Source organism: Vidua macroura, chromosome 5 (genome assembly GCF_024509145.1).
Source record: "Vidua macroura isolate BioBank_ID:100142 chromosome 5, ASM2450914v1, whole genome shotgun sequence".
Taxonomy (NCBI): domain Eukaryota; kingdom Metazoa; phylum Chordata; class Aves; order Passeriformes; family Viduidae; genus Vidua; species Vidua macroura.
Window position 1 is genome coordinate 49257228 of NC_071575.1, and position 22029 is coordinate 49279256.

Here is a 22029-nt window from a genome sequence, read left to right on the forward strand (position 1 = left end):
AGCCACTGTCACCCCGGCACCCAGCGGCGGGGACCCACTGACCGGGTCGTGAGCCCCTGTCTCCGCACGGACCTGGGTCCGCCAGATCCCAGGTTGCCGGGCCAGGGCTATTTTCCCCTCCCACCCCCGGCGGCTCCCGGCCGCCCTGCCATGTGCGGGGCCGTACCGCCGCTGTCATCCACCCCAGGCGGAGGCAGGGAGCCGCCCTGGCCAGCGGCCAGCCCTCTCCTCGCAGCTACCTCCCCCGGCCGGCCGCTCCGCAGAGCGGAATCTTCCTGCCTCCGGTCCTACAAGTCACAGGGCAGAGTAACTTGCGGCAGAGCCGTCAGCAGCCCGCGGCAGCATGTCCGGCACCAAATACGTAGACTCGGAGGTAGGACCGCCAGGGCATGGGGCCGGGATGCTGCCCCGCCGCCGACTACCTGCAGCGGCTCGGGCCCCAAGCTCCCTGACCCGTCGGAGGAGCGGGGCGAGGGGCGGCTCGGCGGCAGGAGGGCGGACGGCCGGGCACCTGCGGGCATTGACGGCGGGTCAGGGGGAGCCGGGACGCTCGTCCCCGGCGGGGCGCGGGGAGGGGGCTGCTGGCTATCGTGCGGAAAGAGGGGTGTAAGGAGAGCTCTACAGCGAGAGCACCGGGATGGAGAGGGTACAGCGATGGCCCTGAATGAAGGGTGGTATAGGGAGGGGGGCAAGTATTGTGAGGACAGGGCGGTGCAGGCGCCGTGCTCAGGTCAGCGCAGCATAGGCGGTAGGGCGAGGGCAGTACGGGGATGGCGCTTTACGGGGAGGGTGTTGTGCGGCAAGGGCGCTGTGCGGGTAGCCCCGGACGCTCCTTGCCGTGCCCGCGGGGCCACGCCAGCGCCCACCCCGCCGAGGGGCCACTCGCTCCGCCCTGGGGCAACGCCGCGGGGCCGGGGCCGCCTGGCGGCGGGAGCGAGAGCCGGCGCCTGGCACGGCGGGGGTGTGGTGCGCGCCCCGCGGCCGCGGTTAAATAGCCGGGCGAGGGCCGCCCCGCAGCCTGGATCCCGCTGCCCGCGGGACCCGCGGCCACCTCCCCAGCCCGCCCTCCTGCGCGGACCGGCCCTGCCCTCCCGTCCCCTCCTCTCCCGCCTCACTGGGCTCTCCCCTCCCGCCCGCGCTCCCTCTGCTCCCCGCAGGGTTTTCTGTACACGGCGCCCGTCCGGGAGCAGGGCAACATCTACAAGCCCAACAACAAGATGATGGCAGATGAGCTGAGCGAAAAGGCGGTGCACGACGTGCACACCAAAGAGATCGACCTGGTCAACCGAGACCCCAAGCACCTCAACGACGACGTGGTTAAGGTGAGGGGCCGAGGCGGGGCGTCGCGGGGGTCGATACCAAGTCCTGCCGAGGCAGGATACGCGGGCACTGTCAGGACGGCTGAAGCCCGCGAACCACATCCCTCCACCTGCTACATGAGGGAACGGGCCAGGGGCTGATCGGTTTTTGTTTGTTTTTAAAGAAAAGGCGGAGTGGGTAGGAGAGAGGCATGCAGCGGCCAGGGCAGCCCTGCGGAGCTCCTCGCTCCGGTGCGGAGCGGCGCTGGCCCTGTCTCGGGCTGGCCGCGCTGTCCCGCGGGGGCGCATCGGGCTGGGCTCGCCGCAGCCGGGCGGGGGCCGCGGGGGTCCCGCCGCGGTGTGTGCCGGCAGCCAGCTCTGCAGCCGGGCCGTCCCGCCCGGGGCCGGGGAGCGGGGGGATGAGTTGCGTGACCTTGTGTAACACCGTCGGAAGGATTTTCGTTCCCCAAGGCACGCACAGAGGCAGGGCGGGTAGATGTCACAAACCGAATCGCCCTCTCTGAGCCTGGCGGGTACAAAATCGGAGATTCTAGTGGCGGTTGGATTTGTGTCCTTGTTCTGTTTTGTTCTCTTTGATGCTTTTCCTTCCTTCAAAAGATGATAAGCAAGCTAAGCAAAATCTAGCCGTGCCCTTGCCTAGATTTTTTGTTTAGGTTATAAACAAAAAATATAAATCAGTTTGACTGTTTTGACAAGTCAGGGTCGATGGAGATTTTTGCTTGAAGTCACTTTGGTCAGAAGTATCACAGAGATAGGTATTCTTGTAGAAAAAGAATTTATACAGACAAATTTGTACAATCCACGTGTTATGAATGAGAGTGCTTGAGATCACTTAAAAAATCAACAGCAAGGATATGAGCAAAAGTCAGATTTAATATTAAGTGGCAAAGCACGACAAGTTCATTGTCAAGACTCAGTTTACTACTTATAGGATAGCCAAGGCACAACAAGGGAAAGCACGCAACAAGAAAACCAAACAAAATCCAGGCAATCAAACAGAAATGAACTGAGAACTGTCTAGGGGTGTGTGTGTGACAAAAGACAGTGTGGGCAAGGGTAAAAAGGAACAGGGCCTGAAAGCTTAACAACACTCCAACTTAACAGTACTTAACTTATACTTTAAGCCTAACAATTTAACATAGGAAGAACACTTAACTTTTACCTAATTTATAGCTTAAATTTAATTTACAATTTAACCTAACCTTAGCAATTTACTGAAAATAACACTGAAGAGCATTTAACCTAATTTATAACTTTGAAGTTCGCAACACAGCAGAACAACTCTTAGCAACACTTAGCTTATAACTTACATTTAACAACTTAGCAAAAGAACAATACTTAAGAACATTTAAGTGAGTTTATAACGTAGCCTTAGCCACTAGCCTAACTTACTTTGATATCCAAGGTACTTAGACATCTAAGAAAGCAGTATTTCTCTGATTTGCTGTAGCATATGTGCAGGGGCATGCACACAGACATGAAGAGTCAAGGCAAGCAAGGTGCCTGTGAAAAATTCCCCCCAGAGATCAACGAAATACTCACTTTGGATGCTCTTGCATCTCCCAATGGGCAAAGGATTGGGCCTTGAGGAGTGTGCATATTGTCCCAGGATACAGCTTGTTTCAGTGATCCTCCATACATGAGGCTCTGAGAGGCATCTGTTGTATGTTTGTATGTATGTATGTATGTTGTATGTATGTATGTTGTATGGTTGTAGCTTGCTGCAGTCCAGGGGAGCTCAAAGGGTCCCATTTTGGACTGCTGTTTATAGGCTTGCAAGAGCCTATAGGCTTTTGTCATAACAATGTTTCATCCTGGGCACAGTTTGTGTAGGCGCTTTGTCCGAAGGTGTGAAAACAGGAATGTTGTGCCATTCAGGCAGGTAGAATATTTTCCAAGGGTGGTCATAAGGAAAACAGCAGCTTATTAGCAATTCCTGGGAGCAGACAGTGTTTCTGATAAGCTTGAAAAGAGCTGAGCCCAGGTGGTGTTTCCAAAGCCAAGGCCTAACAAGCATTTCTCAGATCACACTGCAGCCTGGAAAGATGGAGAGGGGAATACACCACCACAGTTTGAAAACTGAGGATGCTGTCATCTGGGGTTGTCAGACCCTAGGAAAAAAGGGAGCTGCCCAGGTGTAGTGGGTGACTAAGCCACTAACTGGCTTGCTTAGTGGCCAGCAGTGTCAGAGTGTGTGCAATTCACCATGTTTGTTGTAATGAAGACCCGTTATTGAAAAAAAATACTGTTTCCAGAGAATCAAGAGGGTGAACTCTGGATCCTTAATGTGTGTCTGTAAAATGATTCATGCTATGAGCAAACAATTTAACAAGGTCATAAGTAAATTCAAATTCCAGACTTCAACGGAGTTTGAAGGTGCTGAATGTGACACGCCATGGTCATATTGCTGGATCCATGCTAACAATTGTCACAGCAGCCTGTATCTTTTAAGGAGCCATATAAAAATGAAAAGGCATTTCTAAACAAATTGTTATTTGTTTAGAAAAAATCATCTGTATACCTAATGGTACAGAACTGCCTTTAAAATGGATGATTTTAAAAAGGAGAGAGCAATTCTTTTTTCTTCTACCCATGGAGGAGCAGCTGAGTAGACAGGGAATGCCAGAGCTCATGAACAGCACTGCATCACAGTTTATTGCGTATGTCAACAGGAGAAGTCCCCAAAGCAACCAAACCTTCTGAGGATGAGTCATAGCTCCCAAGCAAGTCAGAATTCTGGTGTCCATAACCTAGCCTAATGAAAGAAAGACCCTGATGGGAAAAGAGGGAGACCACTGACAGAAAAAAACCGCAATGGCCTTAAAAGAAGCTGAAACCTACAAAGCCTATCTTGCCCTCTCTGCCTCCAACAGAGGCAAGGATTGAGGAAGTTTTATACATTCTGTCTTCTAAAATAAACTTGGGGAGTAATAAGTACAGGAATGGAAAAAAACAGTTTTTCCTTTTGAAATAATTGTGGACCAACATATTCACTGAAAAACAGCAAACAGACAGAATACCAGTACTACCTCAATGTCAGCAAGTGAGCTCCTGGCAGTGAACAGTCACATCAAGACACAGGAATATACCAAAATGAATTTTATGTTAACCAGATAGGATCCATTTTACATCATAAAACCAGCAGTATTTGTACAAAATGGCATTGTAAATTAACATTTTCTGGTTTGTTACAAGGATAAATAAGAATAACTTTTATTTTAAGTATTTCATGGATAGACCAACCTGCAGAGTAGAGAGGAATTTTTGCCACAATTTGCATTTATATGGACCCTATCTTCAGATTCAGTCTATTAGACGTAGCAATAAAATTCACACCCAATACCTAGGGGACAGGCTTGGATTGGGGTGAAAATACGCCGATTCAGTTCCTGCCTTAGCCATCAGTCTGTAGTCCCCTTCTGACATGCATCTGCCATTCTTACTTTGGCTGTAAAAATTCCAGGCAGAATGCTAAATTAACTAAAGGAGACCTGAGTCTTAAGTACTGAAAGTCAGAGGAAAAAAAAATGTGTCAGAGTCCTATAATGCCAGAAGTATGGCTCGGGCTGAGCTCAGTTTTGTTTAAATCCATTGCATTTTTCTAGATTCAGAACTTTCTGCTTTTTACCCAATATTTTTTTGCATTTCTTGCCACTTGACTATGAGGCACAACAGCATGGAAACTGGGGACAAATCAGTCAGCCATGAAATAGAAATGATTAGACAGAGAATGAGGAATCTGCTCTGTAAGCAGCTCTCTAAAAGGCCTCAGTGTTGTCTGTATTCAAATACTTCCCATAGCACATTTTAAAAATAACCTTCTCTTGTGAGAAGCAAGAGACACGCTCCCTTGATTTTCAGCACAGAGCATCTGCCCAGCTTCCCCTGCAGCAGATGTGTGGTGCAGGCAGCATTAGGGTTGGGATCCAGGCAAGGGGCAGAAACCCAGTCAAGACCCATTTATGAAAACTAGACATATGGAGCAGCTTTGCATCAAAGCTGTTTGTGACTTTGCTTATGGTTTGTCTTTGAATTAACTACCAAGTGGAAGCTTAGTGCTGGGAGGTTTCCAGAAAAATGGCGCAAATGACTGGATTTCTGTTCAGAGAGGGATGTGAACAAGGCCTTATGGAACCTGAGGTATGCAGACAGTGGAAGTAACGGCTCTGAACAGGAGAAAGCACAAACTACTAAAAATCACCAGAATTTCCTTTTTTTCCCCATTTTTTTTCAGTGGAGACCAGAAAGGAAGGATTTTCTTCCTCATACATCACCTAGACAGTGGGAGAATGTGCACTAGTGGTTCCATTCTTTCAGGCACTGACTTGTGAAGGTGGCTAGTCAGGCAGGAGGCGAGGAGGGAATCTAGTAAGGGAGAAACAGCCTCTGTGCATGTGGGAGCTCTCCAGGAGTCATGCTGGTGATTATACAGGTGGTTTGCCATAGTTTTATCTGTTTCATATGTCCTTGACCAGACAGTTCTGCTCTTGGACTTGTGTCCCGCAGGTTTTATTTGTGATGAGACACAACAAACAGGGTGGAAAGCTTATTGCTTTTTTCTCTCATTCATTCCCCAATGACCCGGGACTCACATGAAGGTGCCTGCAGTTCAGGCTTTTCTCTTCTTGTTTCCCAACACAGTATTTGTGTTTTTCAGAGTACAGCTAAATTGCAGCCTTTGAGTTTTAGAGTTCAAACTTTCTCAACATATCTGTGGTCAAGTCTGCACAGAGTTTACTGAATTTGGAAAACACGGAGGAGGGAGCCAGCTCTCCTACAGATTACTCTTCTCACTTCCTTACTCCTTGCTGAGAATGGGGACAGACCTTGTAGCCAACCTTACAAATTCTAATCCTCACTTTTACTAGTGAGGACCAACTGTGCAGTCACATCTGCAGCTGGTTTACTGTTTTTTTCCTGCAGTGGAAGAAAGGCCTGTGGCTGGTCTACCATCCAGAACATAATTATTATTTTGTTTTAAACAAGTGGTGTCTATCTGTTGATGGTTGTATAGGAGTTCTTTTTGCTCTGGAAAAAAAAAAAATCTAGTACTTGGCTACAGATGTGAGGATGCAGAGCTTTTGTACCGAGTTTCAGAGAGTTACGTATTCATACCTTCCACTTAAAACTAATGCACTTGAGGGCAATTCAGCTTACTGCAAGGAAAAGTCTGGAGTTTTTAGTCAGATGTTGACAAACACTGTAGTACCCTTATGTACTCATTAGGGAGGAAAGTATTACTCAGGCATGCTTTTAAAGCTATTTACAATTTCTGCCTCATAATAATGAGAGGATTTTTCAAAAGCAGTTTACATTTTATGTAATTTTTCATTATTAGGGTCCCTCCCTGTTGTACTGAGCACAGTGTAAGATGCACAGAGACGACTGGTCAGAGTACTTCCCATCCCCACACCTGAGAACCTCGTGGAAGGAAAGCAGGTGTCACCCCATGCTCTTTTTGAATGGGAGACCTAAGGTGGGCTGCCACTCAGATGTGACAAGTGTCAACCTGAGAGGAACACAGTTCTGCTCTTCAACGTAGTACAATGAGAGAAAAGCAGAGCTCAATCAGGTCCTATTTCTGAAATAAGTAATTAAGTGAAATTTAATGTAGACCCTTTTTCTTTGTTTTTAGAAATTGTTAAAAGTCATGAGAACACAGATAAATGTTTACCTTTAAAAACATCCATATAAATACATAGATACCTGAACATATGTGTGTGTGTATGTGTTCTAATCCAAGCTTGTCACCTGGGCTCTTGCTATTGGCAGTGACCAAAGTGTGATGCCTCTGGAGGCAGATTCGCATCACAGTGTTTAACCATAGGACAGGAGAAGCAGTGCTCTCAGAGGGCATGCTTGTCTCAATTGCTGATACTTATGGTTTAGACATGACACCTTACCTCTGCCAAGCAACTAAATAAATGAAATGGTTCTGTAACGTTGTGTCCTATAACAAGCTATGGGGTTTAGATTTAAAATGCGAGCAAATTCAGATGTTTGACTTTGGTTGACCACATGATTCGATTCTGTTTCAAATATTTCTTCCAAGGCTAGTCTAGGAGTATGAGATTAAAAACTCGGGTCATTATGAATGCCAGTTTATACAAGGTCTGAGTAAGGTTTTAAAAGTTCTGAAAAATAGTTTTCTTGCACATTAATTAGGAGTTCTCAGACACGGAATTTCTGAATGTCCATAAGAGTACAGCTAATAATGGCATCTGTTCTAATGAAAGCTTCTTTCTCAAAAAACTGTTCGCATTTAAACTCATCGTATTAAAGCCTTATGCACAGCCTTCTTGCTTGGCATGATGAACATGACTCATAACTCCATAGAAAAATTTGATGGCCATGGGGGCAGAGAAAATGATTCAGCATGGCTGTTTCTTTTGTTAGAATTTATTGGACACTATCTCAGATTCAAAAGAGGCAAATACTTTTCAATTCCGATAACTTCAACAGAATTTAGATCATATGTTAGAAAATATTAAGAACAATTTGAACTGATTATAGAACTTTTAGTGCACTATGTGGATATAAGCACTGTCTTTTGTTGCATAGAGTATGGATATCTAAAACAAACAAACAAAAAATACTGAAATGCAAAACTCTCCAGGGGAAAAAGGGACAATTGTGTACAGTAGAATGGTCTACCAATGAGGTCCCCAGTGAGGAAATTTTATCTTGGTTGTATTTTAGGCAACAGAAAGAAGAAAATACAAATGAACTTGGGTGATTCTGAAACACTTGTGATCTCTGGAAAACTGAAGATAGATATAGTTCTAAACTAAGATAAGTTTGTATTTCCCACAGCTCTCAAATACCCTTCTCACAGACACTAGGATGAAGTCTATATCAGTACTTGATTTTCTGAGCTTTTTGATCCAGAACTACCATATTTGTTTTCTAGACAAATGATAGTTATAAAACCCATCTTGGACTTTAAAAGAGTTGCTTATTTTGAACATGAAAGAGAAATTATGCCATTTAATTTAATTTGATTTATTAGGGAGGCAGGTTTTATGCCATTAGTCTCTTTATATTTTCATGATAGATTTCTTAGGAAAATGTCTTTTGATTAAAAAAAAATTTTTTTTAAGTTTTCAAAAAAAATTTCAAAAAAATTAGAAAAAGCTTCAAAAAAATTGAAGTTTATACAATATCATTCTTGTCAGAAATTGTTACCAGATTAGCAGTCAAAAGAAAAAATAATTTCAGTGACACTGTCCTATTTTAATGAGCTCATTAATTGATAAAATATGATTTTATTCAAGATGTAGGAGCTGTGCTGTAGATGTTAGTGGGGTGTAGTTTGTTTGTAGTCAAACAAATAGGAACTGATAAATTCAACTTCATAGAAAAGAAGTGAGAAGACATTCTCACAGCTGAAGGTGAAAGCATCTCTGTCCAAAACATTCTCTGTCCAAATTCCTGCTGTGCTGAATTTATATTCTGAGTTCCAGAAAAGTCTAAGGGAGTCTCATAGATGGATTGCAACTTTTCGTCTTTCAACTTTGAGATCCCTTCTTGGAATTCAAACAGATGCTACAAAAAAATGACCATTTTTCCTCAAGATCAGGGATCTATCTCCTATAGAGCTCAGCCATAAAATCATCAACTGTTTCATGAAGTCCAAGTTCATGTATCATAAAATGTTTGGATTGCAAGGGACCTTAAAAATCATCCAGCTCCAGCCCCCCACCATGGGTTGGGATGCCACTCACTAGATCAGGTTGCTCAAAGACCCCTTAGCCCGGCCTTCAACACTTCCAGGGATGGGGCATCCACAGCTTCTCTGGGAAATTTGTTCCAGTGCCTCTCCTAGGAATTTCTTCCTAATACCTAACCTAAACCTACTCTCTTTCAGTTTAAAGCCATTCCCCCTTGTCCTGTCACTACATGCCCTTGTAAAAAGTCCCTCTATAGCCCACTTTATTTACTACTCCAAGAGCCTTCTCTTCTCCAGACTGAACAACTACAAGTCTCTCAGCCTGTCTTCACAGAGGGTGTGCTCCAGCCCTCTAATCATCTTTTTGGCTCTCCTCTGGAGTTACTCCAGCAGTTCTCATCTTGGAGGCCCCAGAGCTGGATCCAGTACTCCAGGTGGAGTGTCATGAGAGCAGAGTGGGAGAATCATCTTCCTCAACTTGTTTCTTTTGATGCAGCCCAGGGTGCTCTCAGCTTTCTGGGCTGCAAGCCAGATCATATTGAGCTGCTCATCAGCCAACATCCCCAAGTCCTTCTCTGCAGGGCTGCTCTCAATCTAGTCACCACCCAGCCTGTTATTAGTGCTTGGGACTGCCCTCATCCAGGTGTAGTACCTTTCACTTGGCCTTGTTGAACTTCATGAGGTTCACAGGTGCCTAGCTCTCAAGCCTGTCAAGGCATCCCTTTCCTCCAGCATGTCAGCCTCACCACACAGCTTGGTGTCAATCAGCAGACTTGCACTCAGTCCCATTGCTGTTCTCATGCAGTTTATGACAGGAGCAGAACTATAAAATATCTTGATTTTTATGAAATACTAAAGAAATACCTTATATTTAAGGATCAGTAACTTAAGCTCTTCCATAAGAAAGATAACCTTCTAACAGTACAAATGCAGGGACAAGTCTTTTTTTAAAGGAAAAGAGGCAGCTGGGCATCACTGCACACTCACTGTCAGCTTAAATAAGCATGGTTCAGGTAGAAATGAGGGGAAAAGGTGAAAACAAGTTATACAAATTTTCAAAAAAAATCACAGCAGCTAACAGGAGTGTGTTTATCGATAGTATACATAATCAAGAGTCTCCTCAGACTCTCTTTACAAACTATAAACAGAAAAAAGTGGTTTCCAGGTCTAAAACAACCTCCAAAGGTCCCTGTCTCTCCATGCACTACTGAAGAGTCTGAGGTCACCACATTTCCACGTTCCAATAGTGCCTTAGGAGTGATAAAGCTAAACCAAGTTCTAAAATGTTATACTTAATACCAGTTTATTACCTTAATCGTATAGAAGCATACAATAATAAAATAGAAAGCTGTCATGTTTAAAATATAAGATCAGTTTACACAATGTGTTTTACTAAGGCTCTTGGATTCAGCTTAACTCCAGGCATCAGCGAAATAAAATAAAAAAAAATCCTTTTATGTTTAGTGTAGTCAAAACTTCACACTGGTGTTCATGTTCATAAACATACCTCTTAAAACATACAGATGGACAGACATACGTGGATATACATAAATGTATTAGGGTTCTTTGCTAAAATAGCTGTATCAAACAAGGAACTGTGGAGCACGAACCAAATAATAAAAACAAAGCTTCTTAAGGGTTTCTCTTTGAGGAAGCTGCAATAACCTCCCAGTAGCCCAGTTTCCAGGGAGGAAAACAGTAATTTTATTTTCTGACTGCTTACTCCAACAACATCAAGACATTTGTTAAGGAAGTAGCAGACACGGTATCCCCACCTGTACAGGAAGTTTTGCTGTGTTGCAGAGTGCAGATCTTTCCTTGAAACTGCTTGTCTTTCCTTCTGCCAGCCTGTATTGGAACAGGAAAGGCAAGTACTTCAGGAAGAGATCTCTGGAGAACAGCTGGTTGCTACAGTGCTGACCCATTGGCATCAGTCGCGTTTTTCTCACTAGTACTTCTGCAGGTTTTGGAGAGCCTGCCCATCTGATGAAACAAAGACCATCAGCAGGGCTTTTCTGATATGTAATCAGCACAGGCAGGGAGCAGGACATTGTTCTCTCAGTAAATAGAAGCCATTTTTTTTTCTTTTTTCTATGATTTTCAGTTTGTGAAATGGTGATCTGCAATCACCTGCTTTTCTGAGTCATGGCATCATTTACACATTTTCACATATTGAGTGTTTGCTTTGCATGCAGTAGGAGTCACTCCAGACCAGACTAGTTTTCTTCTCTGGCTAGAAGAGTGCAGTCCTTCAATTCTACTTTCCAACATTAATATCCTTGTTTGTTAAAGCATTGTTTGCTTTTCTGGCATACTCTGTAGCACTCAGGCAAGATTCACTGTTTCCATTAAGAGGTCTGCCAGCAGAACACTTTTCTGCCATACTGTGGAAGGCAGGCACAGGGAGACAGGAAAGGTAGAGCAAATTCTTTGGTCAGTTTGTGCAAGTAACTGGGGTGCAACAGCTCTGCTTGCTTGTTTAGGCTTTCATTCACTTTGGAAATACTTGTTTGTAATTTTTCTGCACTCAACAAGCCTTACACAACAGCTCTGGTCCTAGCCATCTGCCATCTGCAGTTGTGGCTTTTTTTTTTTTTTTTGCAAAGAAGCAAATGTTGTGCCGCCTTGTGATCTGGCCAGTCCCCAGAAGAACAGTGTGTTCTGAAAACAGAGTTTGAGATTGACAGGCAAAGCCTAATCATGCTGCAGCCCACCCTGGAGGGGCTCTTTGGGTTCCCTTGTTAGATGCTTGCCACCAATACCAAGATTCAATGTGATTTCTTGGCTTGTGAAGGAACAGAACACTGCTGGATGTTCACGTTTCGTAGTCATCCATGCTTTAGCTTGAGGTCTGTATAAATACTGTGGAACAGAATGAGTTTTTGCTTTAGTGAACACCTGAGATCGCCTAATGTTGGTTGTTGACACTGATCAGAGAGGAAGTAGACCATCTAGGAATCATGAAGACCTATGTGTTCAGGAACAAAGTACCAGCTTTCCTACATAACTACAGGCTTGCCAGATGGAGATAACACAGTGCTCTTAAAAGGGTGGGTGAGTCTTTGGGTGTCGGGGAGGGAAGGGAGAAGAGCCAATTTCCTACTGTAAGTCCCAACAACTCCCTGTCCTCTTTCCTGCAGATTCAGTAGAAAGAGTATAAACTTTTTCATTATTTTCTGTTAAACTGTGGCAGCAGTCAAGACAAGCATTATATGTGGTAATGTGGTATTCCAAAGGATCAAAGAAATACATAAATGCTTAACTGGCATCCATGATTTAACAGAAAGGTTGTGAATTTATTGCTTAACTTTTTTTTCAGCTGCTGTGATGTCTTTCTTCTCCAGGCACTGTAACTGGGAAGTTTTAAGTTCCAAATAGCATGTAGAAGTGCTAAGATAATAATCTCATATGCTCACCCATTTTCTTATTTTTAATAATACACATCACAGCCTTCTCCAACATAAGAAGTGTTGCATCTGTCCTTAACATCACCTCCCAAATGTGACCCATGCCATAGAAAGTCTTGTCATTTTATACATGTTCTTACGCTAATGTTTCTTTAAAGAACATTGAATATATTTGGTAATTTTACAAATTGCATTTACTACAACAGAAAAAAATACTGTATCTGTCTCATGCCTTGCAAGGACATGTTTTAATACAGTGAAACAGTATTACACTTGCAGTCTTGGAATCAGAGAAAACCTATTTAAAAACTGCCCTGGGTAAGCAGTAAAGACAGTTTCCACTCTCTGGGCATAAAAATGTAAAGAAAACTAGCTTATGACTCTTTCCTGTGTACATTCAGCGTAGACTTTAGCCCTAGTCTGGCAGAGCATGTAAGCATATTGACATCAGTGCGACAGTTCGCATTTTTCATGTTGTGTGCATGTTGAAGTGTTCTGCCTGCCTGGACATACTAGTCATCAATCCATAGAGATACAGTAAGGATCTAAGCCTCCTTTTACTGACTCAAAGAGTCAGTTGAAAACACACAAAAATTTAGGCGTTCTCAGCACTTGTTTGGGTTCCTCTGGAGTATAATAGAGGTGGTGCCTGGCTATGTGAACTGTATGCTATGAGCACAGCAGCAGCATGCAGCTACCACACACAAAGATATGAATTATGATAGTTATAGTCACAGAAATGTAGGTCAAAGCCTAATCTGGTGGTCTTAATAATTTTTTTTTTGACAAACCAAGCACAGTAATTTTTTCTATGTAATGAACATTACAAACCTCAAAGAACAAACTTCTGAGAAGCACAGCTGGTAAGTAGGTGATTGGAGCCTGGCATTTAATATACCTTTCCAGGCAGCCAGCTTGTGGTACCTAGGGACTTGAAGTGATAAGCTCAGCAAGTCAACTGATTTCATACATGTAGCATATATTATTGAGTCAGATGATAACTTCACACTGTTAAGCTTTTTTAATTAACAGTTCTGATCTTTAAATAGACATTTTCCTGCTCTTGTAAATAAATCTTGTAAATAAATCCCATACCATTTCCCTTTCTTGTAAATAAATCTATTTCAGAATCAAAGCAGGTTCCTCAGTTTCCTGATAGGAATTTAATAAACAAGTGCAGAGCAAAAGAAGCTGCATTAATTCTCATAGCAGAATCAGACAAAAGCTTCAAGCAATGTAAAAACTGGCTTTACCAAACTGAATAGTAGGAAACAAAGAATAGCTGAAGTCAGGAAGTGCATTGTAGGCATGGAGCAGGAGTTGATAGTGTTTAATAGTTTAGTCTGAAACAGAAGGCTAGAGTGAGTTATTAGCAGCCTTCAGAGGGTCAAACCAAATTTCCTGTACTTCTCTCCTGTCACAAGTGAACGTGCATGTATTTTCACTAGCTTGGCAACTGCCTCAGTGTGATTTCACAGCACATCCTGACAGCTCTGGAGGAATAAACTACACAAGGAGCATGCAATCTACTAAACAAGACCTGTGCACAACCTAAGAAAACCTTTATGTAGATAAAATGAGAGTTCACAGATTTACATGAACATGATGCTTTGACAAAAGTGACCTTGAGAACAATACCCTAAAAATGTTGTCTTATACTTGCAAGACAGTTAGATTCATTACCAGAAATTACAGTGTCTTTCTTCTGTAGGATCGTATTTCTGGGCACTTCTCTTTCTCCTGTCAGTTCTATTTTTACTTTACTTACTTCAGTTGGACACTCTTTATCAGTCTGATGACACTCACCATCAGTGAGTGCTACCAAACTAAAAACCAGAGGAGAGTAGTAGGAGGAACTGAGGAGAGAATGAATAATCTGAGTGATGTAAATGTAATCCATAGCAAGGCAAAATGCATCCAGTCACCTGTTCCTCCTGCATCCTGTGGAGAGCTGATCCCTACAAGTTAAAATCAGGATCCTTCATGGGAGTGGTATAGTGCAGGAAGAAGCTGAGTGATATCTCAGTTCCTGCAGCATAAGGACTTATCTGTAGTGCTTGAAGAGTGAAATAAACAGTGTTTCCCAGGCAGTGTTCTGTTAGCACATGAGTAGAAGAGCTCAGATTACCTCAACTCCTTGCCTATCTTTATTTAGATATTGCTGCAGGTAAATCTGGTTTTGGACAGCACCGCAGAGGTTCATGTGCCAGGCCTAGCTGGACTTTCTTGGCATGTACATAATGTTCTTATGTTTCATAATGTTCTTACAACTTTTGGGAAGATAACAGCTTCATTTTAACACTGTATTCAGCTAAGAGTTTAAGTTGTCAGGCCATTTTTGTCTTTTCACTCACAAGTTTCCTTATTCAAACTGGAGTAATGTGAAATGGAATTTGAGGAATAATGAAATGGGCAGACATAGTAGTGTGACATCAGCTACCATTCCTACAGGGCCATCTCTTCTACTTCTCTGCATTGCTAGAAACATTCTGATACTGTGCCAAGAAACTAACCTCTTGATAATTACTGGTGTCGTGAATACGTTCCTATTATCTCACGGACATATTTATTCCTGAGTACTTTTAGGACAACAGTGTATGACTTGAGCTGGGAAATCCTGACCAAACATGTATAATAAATGTTCTAATATTAGCATCATCTCCTGGAAGGAGTACAGGGCTGTCCATCTGGAAATGCTATATGGCATGATTCTTCTGTCAGCTCCCCAGCTCTCCACGGACATTTTGTTGACCACAACAGGCTAAAAATATTAGTTACTGAGAATCACAATTACAGAAAGTTTACTGTTTGTTTGAAAACCAGTTAGTTTATTGGCTTCCATTTTCAATTTCGTTAACAATGAATTACTTTGAAAGTAATCAAATTATGGGCTAATCTTACTATATATTTTTAAAATTCTAGAAAATTCACATTAAACTATGGCTTCATTTTGCTTGCCAAAAAATGCATTTCTAATAAAAATAGGTCTCGCTTGGCTAAAATAAAGATGCAACCATGAAAAGGCTGATGGAGCTCAATGCAAACTTTTTTTCCTTATGAGATCTAATATTTCCCTTATCAACCAATTGAAATAATACAAGATGGTATTTCCACTACAACTGAAATAAATAAAAAGACTTTAGATATGACACTGACTGGCCTTCGATGCTTTGAACCTCTCTGATGGCTGTGTTACCTTTGCCAAGGATTACAGCATCAGCTGGTGGGAAGCATACAATAAATTGACAAAAGTTTTAGGATATGAGGGCTATGCTGAACCATGCAGTCCTTATGTAGTAATATTTTTTGAGAAGCAGCTTTCTTTTACTGTTGTCATCCTGGAGTTTGCCATCATATAGATATTTTTATTATCTGATTTCAAGGAAAATTTTGATAATAAGCCAAGAACACCCATTCACTTTGAAAACTAGCTAACATGAGATGTGCTACAGTGAAAAGTCTGCTTTTGAATAGCTGCAGAAACAGATTGTATAAGTCTGCTTCCTTATGTATTCTAAAAAGAAAATCTGCTCTGCCAAAGGTTTCTGTGGAGATCAAGTTTCAACTCAAATGCTACCTTTAGGTGTGATGGTGATGATGATGACGAATATCCATTCCAAAGAATGACTTTCAGATCACTAGAACCTAGTTCAGAGTAGCTGAAAAAGAGGAGGTTTATAATTTGCATGACAGGATGTCTAGAGAGAAGCACTGGCAGAGAGAGTAATGTGAATATGTTAAATTAAGCCAGCCTGGTGTTAGGCATTCAGGGTGTTGGATATCACAGATAATTCAGAAATTTCCTCTCAAGGACTTACCAGCCATTCCCATAGATTGCACCTAGACTATACACTTTTGTTTGTAATTATCTTTTTTCTTTAAGAAACTGGAAAGTCCAGTGGTTTTATATTTTTCCCTTTGTTAGTAACTTATGTCTGGAGGTGATAGAAGTTTCAGCAGGAGAGAAGAATGAGTGCTTTTCAATTGTTGCATATATTTTAGATTAAAAGAAGTGATTGTGAGCCTTTTCTTAAAGTATAAGCAGTATTTACACAGAGCGTATGTATATTCACCTTCTTCCAGCATGCTAAGGTACAATTGCCGGAGTTTCTGAGGCTGCTGGCCCATGTCATACTTACCTTGCTCCTGTACATCTTCACTTTTGACAGCATTATTATCTCACTTCAGGATCCAGTCCCAGGAATGCAAATATTTTTTTTCTTTTATCTGACTTCAACAGCCATTTATTTCCTTGCAGAGGAATAGTGTTGTGATGTTCTCTTTCCTGTTGTTTGCAGTGCCCATACAATTGGTTGCTCTGACTAAATTAAATATCCTGTATTGTGGGTTATATCAAACATGTCTGTGTGACATGGAGCTGAACCATCATTGCAATTCTGTTAATTTTCTTATAGAAATGTTATGACAATTAAGCTTCCTGAACAGCTCAGTATTTCAACAGAGAGTGCTAAAATATGCCTGTTGGAATGTGCTGCTTCCTTAGGTGACTTTTTGAATTATTTATGAATAGTCAAAACTATGAAATATGATTTTATTCACCTGTTTTGTACCTTAAGTAGACCATAAGGGCACTACGTACCTTAGGGCTGTAGGACATGAGAAAAATATATTCAGTTTTGTGGAAAACTCCATCTAGAAGTTAGATGTCTAATTTTGAGCTAATCATTGAGGCTCCCTGATAGTCACTGGGTAAAGGTTACTGAAGATTCGTGACTTAAATCATGGGTTATAATAGGTTGAATCACTTGAGGATGTAGGAATTATGTGCTTTGTGTTTTCTTTGCTTGCAGGGGACCATAGCTCTCCAGGAAAGGTGTTTCTGGAATACACCCTTGATGTGAATGTCTGACTGACCTGACTTTGTGTTCTTTGCTGCAGATCGATTTTGAAGATGTGATTGCTGAGCCAGAGGGAACACACAGCTTTGATGGGATTTGGAAGGCCAGTTTTACCACCTTCACTGTAACGAAATACTGGTTTTATCGTTTACTGTCAGCAATCTTTGGTATTCCTATGGCTCTCATCTGGGGCATCTACTTTGCCATTCTGTCATTCCTGCACATCTGGGCAGTGGTGCCGTGCATAAGGAGCTACCTGATTGAGATCCAGTGTATTAGCCGTGTCTATTCCATCTGCATCCACACGTTCTGCGACCCGCTCTTTGAGGCCATAGGCAAAGTGTTCAGCAGCATTCGAGCCACAGTACGGAAAGAGATCTGAGGGACAATTCAAGGAGAGCCATCAGCCTAAGAAGGGGGTGAAGGTTTTGTGTTTTTTGGAGTGTTTTGGTGCCAGTTTTCTGTTTCCCAAAGCAACATACAGCAACTGGTGGTGGACTGGCCCAAAACAAAGAATCACTTGCTCAGTTTCCTTTTCTACTGTTCATTCTTACTGGACTATTTGCCTTTTTAATTTTTTTCCTTTCTTTTGCCTTTCCCCCTCCCTTTGGTCTTCATTTTAAACTAACCTTAAAGGGTTATTCTTCCATGCTAGCTGCATATTATTTTGCTGGCTGCTCAATTCAAAGATTGAAGTGTTGTTGGATGCCTTTTTATCTTACCCTTCATTCCTTGAGAGATAAATCCACAGTGATACTGAAGAATGACAAAAATGCTTTCTTTCCAACACTATAAAGCCATTCATTTTATTGTGGCTAAAGAGTGCAGAGCTATCACAGCAGAATGAACGTGACCAGCTGGCAGGTTTTAGCAGAATGTTCTTTTTCAATTGGATTGTCAGTTGACTGCAGCTGTTTACAGTCGTGGTCAGATATTGTGCAGTATGAATAAATTAGTTAAGTAAACATATTACTGAACTAGCATATGTCCTGAAAATTTAACATTTTGTCAGGCTGGAGACATTGACATGTAAAAGCTTTGGTCGGTGCCTTTCTGTCTCATTCTGTCTTGGAAGTTTGCATCCAGTCATTTCTCAGCCTTTATTAGGATTGCAGAAACAAACTGCTAATTTGAGAGCTAAAACTGGTCATTACAGAAATGTTTTCCTGACTGTGACTTACAACGCATCCCTTATCAAGCATTTAGGTGCTTATCTCATTGGCATCTGGGGTATTTTTGCAAAGTATTAATATAAATGCATATCGCAGGTATGCCAGAGATAATCCTGAGTTAAAAGAAAAATGAAGGAGTGCCAAACAAGCCACAGAAGGCCAGGGAGGAGCTGCCCCTGCGAGAAACTTTTCTACAGCTTTCAAAACTTCCCTATCAGCAGAGGTCAGCCTGCCACTAGCACACAGATTGTTTTCAGGATGCTTTGCTGAGTCTAAATTTATCCATCACAAGAGATGCTTTAGAATCTTCAAATTTGTGTGTTGCTTTGTTCATTTTTAGCTGAGCTGGCACATCAGGAAGTCTTAAACAAGGGTGTTGTGTGAAACTACCGTGTTGCAAAGTGGAAGGCCTCAGTAGCGGGGCCTTTGCGACATGTTCTGATGCTGTGACCTGCAAGAGCTTTTTGCCCTCATGATAGTACTGTGTTCAGAGATGCTCTCTGCATCCTCTCTGGTTTGTGTGAAGCATTTGTAAAAATAGTTGTGAGGCTAATCAGCTTTCTTGTAAACCAAGCTGGGGTCTGAGCCTGCTCCAGCTTGAATCTCTAGCAAACTAGTTCTTGACCTGCAGGAGTGCAAAATTCATCCCTTGGGATGAACATGGAGCTGTCTGGTACACCTACAGCTTTTTTATTTAGTGCTGATATTTCACATATTGCTTTACCTAACATGGAAGTGCCTTCCATTCCGTTTCTGCCAAAGCATTGAAAACTTTAGGAAATGCTGCATTTTTAAGTGGGGGTGGGGGAGAGAGAATGGGGGTAGGAGAGGGTGCACAAAAATTTACGAAGCTATTAACTACTATTTGCATTTAAAACAGACACTGGTATGGATATAGTTTTATGTTTTTCTATGTACATAATGAAAAGTGTACTATTATAGATTTTTTTCAGTATTAAAAACAACCAAGATTGTAAACAAGAAATATTTTATCTTTTTATGAGGAAAATCACTCCAAAGAAAACCTTGATTTACCATGTAAACTGTATATCCTGAAAGATGTCTGTTCACTTAGATTTCTTAGTCCCTAATCCAAATACATTGCTGATCCAAACATTTACATTATTGTTATAAGCTTACAGATATAACTGACACCTTTTTTAAAAATTCTGCATGTACATTGAAGACTACAATAAAAAGATGCTTAATGGTAGATCCTGTCTGACTTCTTTTTCCTTGAAAATCATGTGGACAAAATTTGTTTAAAGCTTTCTTTGTCAGTCCAGTAGAAACAGGATTTTTCCTAATAAAATCTCATTAGCCTTAGCATTTAATGTATGGAAATAGGGGAATGGCAGCTTTTATTCAGCCATGTATGGATGTAACTTGTGACAGGACAGTTCATTTCTATGGGTCTTTTGCACAATACTTGTCACACTGTTACACAAAAGCCCAACAAAACATGCTATTATGAATGGTCTACAAATCTATTAACTGTATTATAATGTTCAAATGGCACATACCAAATAAATGTAGTCCATCATATCTTTTTCAATAACTGAATGGTGTATTTAGCAGCACTTAATAGGTCAGTGGTAGCAAATAGTATGTTGAATTGGACTATGTGACAAAATGTAAAATATTTTAAAAGTAAAAGGGAGGTTGTAATGTGAAAGAAAAGCAAATACATCTTCGGTATCCAAAACCATCTTGCTTTTGCAAAGAGCCTGATATATTCAGGCTTAACTATTTATAATATCATGACTCCAAGACTCTTCATGGGAGAGATGTGCAGATTCACACTATGATTGCACTGTCCCTGGTGCTTTGCTGAGCCGTGGTCACAGGGCTGTGCTGTGGCTGGATCTCATTTATACTCCTGCCATAACACTTAGGATCATAGCCAAGATATACCCCATAGCAAGATCAAGGTTTGTCAAGTAGAGGATTAGACATTAGGTGTTGGACAGTGGCACCAGGCAATTTCTTGGCTTGGCTGTAAATGTGACAGCCTCACTCTGCTAGATACAAGTCAGAGTCATAAACTGCCTCAAGACCTGCGCACTCAGGTGGGCTCAATATAGTTTTTCCTCTTACCCGAAAAATTTGTGGCTGTCATTGGTCACTCTTCTCATCCTCTGAGTCACCAGTTCTTAGATTTTGCCATGTGGTTTGAACTGTGTTCCTGAGACAAAGTATGGGAGAACTGGGCACTTCAAACAAGGTGGAGTACCCAAGTACTGAAAGCATGTGAGCTGTCTGGCTGGTTGATCGTCTGAATTTGACTGAGAACTAAATATAGACTATTTCTTTAAAATACACTTACTGAAATGAAGTTGCAACAAAATACAAAGACAAACCTTAGGCTTTTAATAATGATGGAGAATTTCCATATCTGCACCCAAGCTACCTTTTAACCCTCACTTAGGTCTAACTGGAGCTGTTCTTTGTTCACTTGCTTGCTTTTATTACCTCATGTCTGCTGCATCCTTTTGTTTCCTCATGTCCTGAGGAGGAGGAAAGAAGCACAGAATAAAAGTCTTTACTAAGATAGAACACCTTTGTTATCCTCATTTATGTCTTACAAACCCTGACTTTTTCATTTCATGTTATCTGACACTGGGACACCGTGTGACACGGGTTTTTTATTTCTATCTTGCTCTCTTCTGTAGAACTTTTAATTAAAATTTCAATCGTATAGTACAACTAGCACATCCTGTCTCCAAGATGCTTTTCTCTGTTACGGGCTTCTGAAGGGACAGTGGTATAATGTGCATTTGATAACTGTGAAAATACAAATGCACAGTATTCTCACTGTTACTAAGCAGTCTATATATAAAAATAGCCAGCAGGACTAGGGAAGTGATTGCCCCTCTGTACTCAACACTGGTGAGGCCACACCTTGAGTGTTGTGCCCAGTTCTGGGTCCCTCATTGCATGAAAGACACTGAGAGCCTGGAGCGTGTCCAGAGAAGGGCAATAAAACTGGTGAAACACCCTAGAGAGTGAGTCCTGTGAGGAGCAGCTGAGGGAGCTGGGTTTGTTTATCCTGGAGAAAAGGAGGCTCAGAGGAGACCTTACCTCTCTCTGCAATTACCTGAAAGGGGGCTGTAGCCAGGTAGGTTCAGCCTCTTCTCCCAGGCAACCAGACAGGACAAGAGGAAATCGTGTCAAGCTGCACTAGGGGAGGGTCAAGTTGGACATCAGGAAGAATTTCCCCACTGAAAGGGTGGTCAAGCATTGGAGCAGGCTGCCCAAGTAGATGGTAGAGTCACCATCCTTGGAAGTGTTCAAGAAATGACTGAGTGTGGCACTTAGTGCTATGGTCTGATTGATGTGGTGGTATTTGGTCAATGGTCAGACTCAAGAATCATTATTCTTGAGGTCTTTTCCAACTTTAATGGTTCTGTGATTCTAAGGACAGCACAAGTGGGAAGACAGTGATTATTATACTCTTCACAAACCTGTGCCTTCTCTCATAGTCAAAGCACATTTTAGTGTTGATTCAAGACACAATCCACAATGCCTAGGGTCAATTCTAGTAGGTGGTTTGCTTTTGTTCTGAAAACCTAAATTTCCTTGGCCCATTATTGTCATTAAAAG

The 22029-nt window shown here is 42.1% G+C and overlaps 1 protein-coding gene across 1 annotated transcript; it reads left to right on the plus strand.

The window, feature by feature from the left end:
• Positions 1-233: 233 nt before the first annotated feature.
• Positions 234-19639, plus strand: CAV1 (caveolin 1). Its single transcript, XM_053978679.1, has 3 exons — positions 234-373; positions 1158-1322; positions 17295-19639. Exons 1-3 carry the CDS (start codon positions 344-346, stop codon positions 17634-17636), a joined length of 537 nt encoding a protein of 178 aa, XP_053834654.1. The 5' UTR covers positions 234-343; the 3' UTR covers positions 17637-19639.
• Positions 19640-22029: the final 2390 nt, after the last annotated feature.